This window comes from Labrus mixtus, chromosome 10 (genome assembly GCF_963584025.1).
Source record: "Labrus mixtus chromosome 10, fLabMix1.1, whole genome shotgun sequence".
Lineage (NCBI taxonomy): Eukaryota > Metazoa > Chordata > Actinopteri > Labriformes > Labridae > Labrus > Labrus mixtus.
The window spans coordinates 14,821,673-14,832,065 of NC_083621.1; the positions used below are offsets into that span (position 1 = coordinate 14,821,673).

The 10,393-nt window shown below is 38.6% G+C and overlaps 1 protein-coding gene across 7 annotated transcripts in view; it reads right to left on the reverse strand.

Annotated features, from left to right (window-relative positions):
* Positions 1–9,815, reverse strand: part of diaph2 (diaphanous-related formin 2) — a 368,827-nt gene extending 359,012 nt beyond the window's left edge. For 3 of the 7 annotated variants that reach the window (XM_061048504.1, XM_061048507.1, XM_061048501.1), the window contains exon 1: positions 9,405–9,814. In XM_061048504.1, the coding sequence (XP_060904487.1) occupies positions 9,405–9,488 (84 nt within the window). In that variant the 5' untranslated portion in view covers positions 9,489–9,814. Of the gene's footprint in view, positions 1–9,404 lie in introns of all 7 variants that reach the window. The other 4 variants (XM_061048503.1, XM_061048502.1, XM_061048505.1 and 1 more) reach the window with 2 other exon arrangements.
* Positions 9,816–10,393: the final 578 nt, after the last annotated feature.

Here is a 10,393-nt window from a genome sequence, read left to right on the forward strand (position 1 = left end):
GCTGACATCACTACCATCACTCATTGCACAGAAACAAGCAGTTAACTGTTCTAAAGGGTGACTGACAACTCTGAGAAATGTTACCCAAAAATGCAGTATACGAGTTGTCAACTGTACTTACACTTAGTGTTAACAACAAAAGGAATAGAGACATACAAGAAATAAAAGGAGTGTAAAGAGTTAACTCACTACCATAGTGTCTAAAGAAGCATAGGACGCATGTTCAAAAATGTAATCAGAACATATGGGCCATTAATAAGCAACAAAGTCGGCATTGAATTGGTGTAACTGGTCTTAATTTATGTCCATGAGAGATATGAAGTATAGTGTTGGTGCGTCATATGAAGTGTAAAAATTAAAGTGATTATAAAGGAACTTTGGAGCCTCAGTCAGGACTGATGAGCTAAAAAAAAAAAAAATGTGATAACAGTCACACTGGCACATTGCAGAATGGAGAAATGTGTGTTTCAACACAATTTGTCTGCTGGGATTGGGTGAAAAAAAATAGAAAGTTAAAAGTATATGACGTGGAAATCACAAACACAACGTGGGAGACTTTGTTTTTGTGGAAACAGTTGTATGTAAGACTTGGTTTGCCAATTCGTTACAGCTTGTAAACATAAAAGCCCCCTGAAGCGTAGTAACCGTATAAAACATAAAAGATGCAGAGACACATGCACTGATGGCAACACAACCTAAATCCTAAAGCTTTTTTTTTCATCAAGACATCTACCAGTCAGCAGAAAAACAGGGTGGTGATAAATGTCAGAAAAAAAGGCTTGCCACAATGTTCAACTCATAGCATGGCTTGAATACATTTCAAAAAGTGATGCAGAGTTATGACAGTGCATGTGCAGTCAGCAAAAAGGTCTTTTAAATGCTCTTAAATGTAGCTGACATGCCTTTAGGTCATGGCATTTCTTTTCATAGATACATTTAAGACTAAATAACTATTTGTGAATAGGCATAAAAAATCCAAAATACATCTGTTTTCCTTGTACACTACACATCATCACATATGCTACAGCACTGCTTCTTCCGTGCTAAATTTCAAGGGTGTGGTTTCAGAAAGCACTGCATGCCGATTGAGTAACTGCTTTGGAACTCGTCTAGACTAATCAGTTTGTCCAAATTAATCCTGTTACAAAGACTTGTCAATGGCTGTATTTGTGATCTCACAGAGATTGTGCACTGCACTGCCTTTGCTGTGACCAGGGATTTATTAATGCATGAAAGTAACATTTATCCTTTGTGATAAAATATATTAAATTACTCTGAATGTTTGCAAAGTACCCCTATCAAACAGAGCAAAAATGGAGTAAAAAAGCCTATAGACAAACTACGACCCAATTAACACCTTTGGTTTTATTTTAAATTCCTCACTCCTTGAGATCCTTTATTCAGTAGGAATATATTTGATATAAAAACTGACTTCAGCAGCCAGATAGAAGAACACCTCTTCTCTGTGCTTTCTCTCACACTATGCAAATAATTCTTCCTGAATTCCTGTTAAATGACAGTAAACATCTGGTTTCATTTGCACAACAGCCTTGAGTCTCATCTTTATTCAAACTTTGTTTGATGTTTTTATCTCTCCTGCTCTAGGGCCTTTACTGAGTTATCTGAACAACTTTGAAAAGTGGAATCCACAACAGGTCTATTTACATCACTTTTTCATTCATTTTTAAGATTGGGTCAGCACATTCAGATGATATTAATCATGACGATGATCAATCATCATAAAAATTATTATTAATTAACAAATCAATATTTTTTTCCATAGATTAACAATAAATTTGTTATAATGTGTTTAAGAAAAAGCAGATGAGAACAACAAAATAAAGTGATAATATGAAGAGTCAATGAGGTTGTTTTTTCTTCTAATCTAAGCGTCATTTAAATGAGAGAGAGTCAAAGCAGAGAAGGTTGAGGAACTTTAGCTGCAATAAAATCATGATACCCACGTCTGTCTGTGAGTAAGTCAACCCAAATGAGAGCAAAACTGAGAGAGAGGAAAGTGAAGAGAAGATTCTGACTCAATTCTGAGTGCTTACACGGTACACGGGGGTACAGAGTGATGTGACTGCAGGCAGTGCCACAAGCGCAGCTAACACACTAACAACAGCCGACAGAGCCTCAATCTATTGTGTACACACACACACACACACACACACACACACACACAATAATAGCACACTTGTCCTCGTGGCAAACTGGATTAGGAGCTATCTAAATCAAGCACAGAATGTCAAGTTATTCTCCTGAACTAATAAATTAAGTCTTGACACATGCAGGCGCAGTGTTGACTCAAAAGCTTGTAATAAATCCAAAACTTCCCAAAAATGATATCAGGTCATGTACGGTAATTACTTTGCAAAAGAACAGGGAAAATAAACCATTACTAATGCAGTTGATTTTCTGCAAGAGCTTACATGTCTTTAAAAGGGCACGAGTCTGGTTAGCCTTATTATTTCAGCAGAGGGCTGGTACAGTTTGCTGTTTCCAGAAACAGCAACTATTGAATCGGGGGGGGAAGCACACAAAGGCAAGCAGAGTTAAGATTTGAATGGCCTGACCATGTGACTGCAGACTAGCACAGCATTGCCCTCAGGTTATCTCTGTCTGTGTTGAAAGCAAATCTCTAGTACTCCAAGCTCGAGGGTTGGCATGATATGCAGCCAGCACAAAAGAGAGATCAAATGTTTCAGTGTGGGCAGTTCTTAAAATGATCATGAAATTACAGACAAAATGTGATTGTGTTGAAAAAAAAGACTATTGTATTATTATAAAGACATTTAAAGCTGCAGCCACAATGATGTAACAGCTATTATTCTGATTCATTTTAGGGGCGATTTCAAATCTTTATTTTTTTTTTGTCCTAACCAGTTTGAGAAAATGGTCATGGACATTAGCTTATGCTGCTTATGTCTCCACTGTGATTTATCAGTTGTGGACCATGACTCTTAAGATATTTATTAAAGGAATCATGCTATCACCATCAGCCTGCATGTGTCAGTCAGTGTATCAAGTTGCTTTGTCACCCAGTATGTTGTCCTATTGGATTGACCTCTTTTCACAGCGCCCCTCATTACATCAATAGGTTTATTGCACATGTCAATTTATATAATTGAAGGATTCATTTAGATTCATTCTCTGATTTAAAAAAAAACCACTAGCTTTCTTTAGTCTCTTCAAATACTCGGATAAAGACTTATCATCACAGCACAATTCCTTTCAACAAATAATGCACTTTATATGACAGAAAATGACACATTTTGTCATTTACTTGCAACTCTTACAGATGAAAAAGTATACAGCTGTCTAACAATCCATCAAAATCTGATTTTCCAATTTATACTGACAAGCAGCAATTATAAACACCTCTCGTTATCAAATTTGGCAAGTAGAGGAAAGCTTCCCTTTCCCATGTTTTGTGATAATAGCAGTGCAGGGAAACCCCTTCATCCTGGCCTACATCAGACTCTGCAGTTGAACAGTCAAAACACAGCTACTTCATGAATCATCAAGCTAATGCGTATGCCACTCTGAGCAAATCCAAAGCTGATTCATGCATTTATTACATGGAGAAAACTTTGTCTAACTATGTCTAACACGGGATGTGTAAGATGAAACAGAGAATGAGAAATACATTTCCCATTCTCAAGTCTTTGATCGTACCCACTGATGTAGCCTACATAAACTGGGCTTATCTCAGTGGAAGAACCACACGGCTCTAATGTCACTCTCTTTAGTGTGACTAAAGCATTCTTCACCACTTCCTCCCCTCAACTTCCTGTATACCATTAAACACTCACACATGGTCTATTTCCTGCCGTTTCTTACACGTCTTCCAAACACAATCGCGGTTATTCACTCATAACTTAACAGTGAGACGAACAGATTGAAGCTCGTTGGAAAAGGCTACATGACAAAGACTTGTTGAGATTTACTAACAGGAGAAAGCTCATTCACACCAGCCTCAAGTGAGTGTGATGCTAGCAACTTGTACTAACCACGTGCTGACATGACCTAAAATGATCCCTGAGGCTCCCCTAAAGCTCATGTATCAAAGTGACAGAAGCTTCAAATGCCACAGCTTCCAACAACAGAGGCACAGTGAGCCATTAAATATGATTCACAATGTGATACTGTCAAAAATGTCAAGAGCACAAATGTTAACAACACTGCTGAATAACAGTGTGCTTGTCTGATAGAAAAATATCCTTTTTTTTTTTTTACAAGGGCTTTGTCCTATGTAAAAGTGAAAGGGAGAAAAGTCATGTTCCAAATAAATATACAGTTTTCATAATATCTCTTAAGAGGTAAACAAATAGTTTATGTCCTTCAAGAATGTAGGTTTTAATGCAAAAACAAACTTGAACTGTAATAGTATATTAAATATTCTCTAAATATTTAGAGAAAAACTACCAACTAATGTTAATCTAATCGAGGAAATACAATGTTATATAGGGGGCCGCAATATTTATCCTAAATCCCATATTATATTTATCAACAATTTGTTCAAGAAACCATGTATGCAATAAACTGGATATAATAGTCGGAGCCTAATGTGCATTTGTGTGTTTTTTAAGATTTAATTTTGGGCTTTTTGTGCCTTTTATTGTAGAGATAGGATAGTGGATAGAGTCGGAAATCAGGGAAAGAAGTCATTTAAGGATACCTTTTCGATAGAAAAGGACAGCTGTCATTAAAAGTAACACATGAACACCAAGATTCCTTCAAGTGTTTGTGTCGCCGTGTCGGCTTGTCCCCACCCCCCCAACGCTTTAAACCTAAGGGAAACACTGCATACACCACCGGCGAAGCAGCGGGAGCAACTTGAGGTGAAGTGTCTTTCCCAAGGACACATCGGACATGTGGCTGCCGGAGCTGGGGATCCAACCCCCGAACTGCCGTTTGTGAGATGATCGAATCTACCAACTTAGCCACAGCCGCCCTGTCTAGACTTTCTCTGTAGCAAACAGAATGAAATGTAGAGTATGTTTTCCACTAAGCTCCCTCATGTCTGGGGTCTCATTTTAAAGACCCCGCTGCTTCAGTTGTGCTCAACTGTCCATTCATTAGTGAAGCTTTAATTACTTTAATGGCCCCCGAATGACAAGCAATACAATCATTAAGTCACACTTCAATAAAAAGCATTCATTAAAAGTTGGTGCTCTAAATTAACTTGACAGGAAAAAGTGGATATTACAAACCTGTCAAAGTAGAGACTATGACAGAGTTTGCCTTCTGCCTAATTCCTGTTTTCATCTAGCAGCAGTCTTACCTAACTGTTGGGAAAAAAAGCTGTTTAAGATTTTCTCAAAGCCCTTTTCAACATAATCTCAGAAAGCACTCATTTCTCCAGTGTAACTGAAGCATTAAAGTCTGTATTAACCTATTGTAAAAACTAGGTCAGGCTCACTAGTTTCTGGAAATTACCCACCTGAAGTTATAAAATATGATCAAGTATCTACAGCATATAGATGTTCACTCAACTAACACCTAAAACTGGTGCTACACGAAACAACAGCTTACATGCTAGAGACCAAAATGCTAAAACAAGAAAGTTTTGAGAAATAATTGAACTACGCATTAAGGCAGGCCTCACCCCACTCGAACCATTCATAGTGTTTTTCATTATTATTTGGCTTTTTTGTGGTCATTTGAATGCCAGGGCTCATCTCCCAATGAGATAATATTCTACCAAATACAAGTTCCTTCTCAACTCTATTTTGCAAAGGGCCTGTCACTGCTTCGTTGGCTTAATGCCACTTGAGGCAACACAGAAGTTTGCCGCTTGGATTTTGGACACAGCCATCATTTGGGGCAAATTTTGTTTTTTGGATTAAAAAAAAGGTACTCAGTCCTGACATGTTAGCCATCTCACTTCAAAGAATTTGATAACTTCTACAAGCCTTTTCATTCAGGCTACCACAATAACCACAAATAATCTTACCCACTTGCAAAGTCTGTGTAAAATACACAACAAGGTCCCTCCTACTAAAAGGGATTTCATCTTAATGAGGCTTTACCTGGTTTAATAAAGGACATGTACGTATATAAAGGTATACCTCTAACTCCCACTCATGCTCTTATTGATAATATAAATCACAGCAGACAAGCAAAGCCTGAAAGCAAACAAATGAATCAGTCCTTTGACTGACTGATCTCATTGCAGAATACCTGCCAAACACACTGCTGATGTTGAGGTTTGCTTTGAAGTTATGAATAACATGTTTAATCATCAGACATTCTTTACCTCAAACAGATAATTTACAGACTTTTACAGAGGTGCAGCTAAAGCTTTTAGTAAATGTGTACTTCAGTTTTAAAATCTCTTTAAAGGTACAGTCTTGAAAAAAAAAAACTGCAGGTTAACTTAACAGCCAAATTTTACAAAAACAAATAACTGTTGCTAAAGTCTTTGACACTTTCTGAAAGTAATCAAATATACTACATATGAAGAGGTGCAGAGTAGGCGTCTGATTTCTATATTCAGGTTGAACGTTACATCTAAAACAAAGTTATTGTGGGTATGTCAAGTCACACAGTTCTTACAGGGCTGTACTGGGATGACTTTTCCCTTGTGCTTGTCTGTATGACATCATTTTTTTTCTTCAACTCTGGAATGCAGAGGGGTAATTTGTTCTCCTTTTACGTCAAACTGGCTCTCCTGAATTCCTTTAACCTCTCACCAACAGCCCCTTTTAGGAATGTCATGGTTTTTTTTCAACATCAAGAAAAAGATGTTATCACAAAGTTAAGCTACAAAACTGCTGAGAAGTTCTCAACCAACTATGTCTGGACACGGTGTATCATTCTCATGTCCTTGGCTGCATTGAGTATCTAGTTTCTGGGCCCGAAGCCTGAATGGTGTTGCTGTGATGTAATCCTGCCCAGTGACTTGTAAAACAAACATACAGCTTTCAGTGTTTCTCCTCTGCTGATTTGACTTTGCAGAGACCACGCTGCGCCTGTGTCTACTTTGCTCATTAGCCCTGCAAACAGTGCTTGGTAGATGGTCTGCATCAGAAAAGACACAAACCTTATTGAATCCTTCTCAGGATAGACATAACTCCATCCTCGAGTCTGGACTTCATCTATACAACCCTGCATTACACTGACCCAGCACAAGCCTACATTCTCCACGTTTTCTGTGCATATGGGGAAAACACATTTAGTCTTACTGTATGAGTAAATCGGGGGAGTCCAAACATAAGAAAAGAACAAAACTTTTGTCAAAATGAGATGACATACTTCTTTGATTGTCATTTTAAATGATTTTTCAATTGAAGCTTCATTGATTGAAATAAGAATAAACATTCATGTTTGCACACATAGGCTTATTTACTTCTCGTTTCCAAACAAATGTTGAGCTACAGCATCCATTCAGGAAGCTCAAAAGTGGGGCTGAAAAAAAAAAAACAGATCATGGCTCCACCCAGGGATGAGAAATGACTTCCCTCCTGAAATTCTGTGTTGAGCTCTTGTTAAGATTTCTGCAACAGCCCCACTTTAGACTTCCTTTGCCTTTGACAGCTCAGCTCGGAGGATTGAGCAACAGGGAACGTTCCTGGCCCCGAGACTACTTTAAGGAACAAAAAGTGATTTGCTGAGCGCTTACATCACCAAAACACCCTTGTGAACAATATTAGACTTGGGAGGCAGGATATACAAGAGTTGCAAGTAGTTGGTAGGATTTCCCAGGACAACACCCTTTGGTAGCTCTGTGAGTGCATTTCTGCCCACTCTGGGATTTCCTGTCTGGCAGTTATTATGGTCCCACTTTCCCTTACCTTAACTTTACTGAACACAACCAGTGATTACTTGTTTTAGGACTGTTTCCCCTTCACTGAAACACAACAGCAGTGGTGCTGTTTTCCTCCTGGTGTATAAGTGTTTAGGACAGCTGCACCCAGAAGAACAAAAAAACACCACCTAAGTAAACAACAAAGGTGTTAAGGAAGCCATCAGTGGTCAGCCTCTACGTCAGCAATCACTACAACTTGGCCCATCTGTGCCTTTTCACTTTACCAAAACACTTTGCCTTGTTTGGTATCAGTGGCTGTAACTAAACTTTTGACCAATCCCACCAGCAGCAAACAATCACAGATCACTGTGGGGCACAATGCAAAGCAGCACAGCCTGTTATTCGAGAGGCAACATCATCCAGACAGTTCAACTGCAAGCCAAGCTTTCCACGCTGACAATTGTGGCGAGTCCAAAATGATGATCAACAGCTGCCAAAGTTTTTTGTTTTTGGTCACGGAAAATTACCCTCAGTCTCTTTTTACAGTCGCTGACAAAGTTTGCACAGTGACATGCACTTAACACACTTCAATCTAGTTTAGATCTAGTTTAGAAGACAGCAAATACAAGACTGTGGCTACAGTTTACCAACGTAAGTTGTACATTGTAGTTGTAAAGACATTGTTTACACAACAACAGCAACGTTTTTCTTTGCTTCCATACGTTATAAGACGGCATGAGTCAATAGAAGTTATTGTGCGGTCTTCATACAGAATGAATGACAGTGTTTCCTCCAAAACAACCAACACCAGCACCTTCTCACACAAATTGTCTGATTTCATTTCCAGGCATTGAACGCCACACTGAAATAGCTCTGTGACACTCAGGGGGGGAATGCAGACTCAGGGTTGCCCACTTCCAAACTAAAGCCTACCCAACGTTGAAGCTGTAAATGTCATTATTTCTGACGTAGTTTTCGGTTGTTAGGCACAAAGCTGTCATTTATTGAACTGATTATACAATGTTATCAATCAGACACACTCAAGAAGTCCATAAAAATAAAAACAAACACACAACTCCTAAAGATCACTCTCTGCAATGAGTCATCCTGTTACTGAACTTCTTCTTTGTATATTCCTTAAAGAATTACATAAAGAGGCCAAACTGTCACAACAAGAATGCTCTTAAAAGAACTGTCAGGAGGTGTATCTCTGAAGAATCACATGATGCTCTGAGTGCTTTCAAAGGTAAAGCACTCAGTGAAACACTATCTCTTTTGCTCAACTCTTAACAGCTATTAGCCGCTTCTTATTGGGCTACATTAAATAGTAATAACAACACATCAATAACTATTCGGGCCTCATCCTGCAGTAAACAGAGATATGCTGAAATGACAGCATGATTTTTTCTTGTCTGTACTGGAGTTATTTTCACTTTACTCACTCAAACTATAAAACTTTACACTGAAGACTCAACCTTTCTGAAAGTGTTAAATGTAGCTATGAAGAGAATTCATGTGCAGTAGTGCAACTTTCTGCAACTAGTGAGTAAATTGAACAGTGAAATTAACCTTTGTTTGTTAGATTACAGGATTTGACAGTTCACTGCATACCATTTTCCCCCCAAACAATTGCACTTTCCCGAGTACCTACCAGCTTTTTGTTTTTACCCTCGTCCTCGTTGGACTTCTTTTTAGAGGGTTTATTCGGGTCCTCACCACCGCCGGCTTGATCCATTTTGGTGTTGGGTTAGTTACCCTCTAAATAAATGAATGCGACCCCCTTTGAAAAGTCAGCTAACTCTACAGGCAAGCTTTCAACAACGAGTTCGTACAGTAAACCATCCAGGTTAGGTCTTCTCAAAATCCATTCCGTCCAAAAGGGAAGATAAAAAAAAAAAAAATCAAGCTGAAAGTTTCCAGATAGTTCCCCCCCTCAAAAAAAAAGAAGTATCCAACAGAGGAGGCAGTTTGAAGAGGGAGAGGTGTGGTAGGGTTTGTATCCGTCCCTTTACCTCCTCAGCTCAGCAGTGAATCAGTTTCTGTAACAACCAGAGCATTATGTAAACAACAATTCAAAAAGTTTGTATCTCGATATCTTTGCTTTAACACGTGTGTCCCTGGTTATTCTTGATAGTGTGCAGACAGTGAGGAAAGCGATAAAACAGATGTAAACAAACATGTCAGAGGAAGCTTAAGGCGGCTTGGTAAAACATTTGAATCAATGCGGGTTGGCACTTGCAGACAAAGCCCTCTGATGAGCAATATGATGAATTGGTAGAGAAAGCAAACTTAAAACCGTGTAACTTAGTGAAAACATTGTAGAAGCCGACAACAACAAAAAAAATGCTTCTTGCTTGTCAGGATACTCTGACAGTTTCCAACGAGAACTAACCGGACCTTTACAAAAACGGACAATTCAGCCGTGAATCAGAATTAATAAACAGCTGTTGTATCGTTAATAAAGGAAATCACCGTTGTTCTCTCTGCTTTGAATACTTTGCAGTGCTAAACACTTAGCCATGCTACCACGAATGGACGACTGTTACCTATCGTAAATGTGTATTTTAATAGACAGGAGCACACACAAGCACCTACGACACAATGCTATAAAATACAGTATGAACAATAAATCAAATGGCA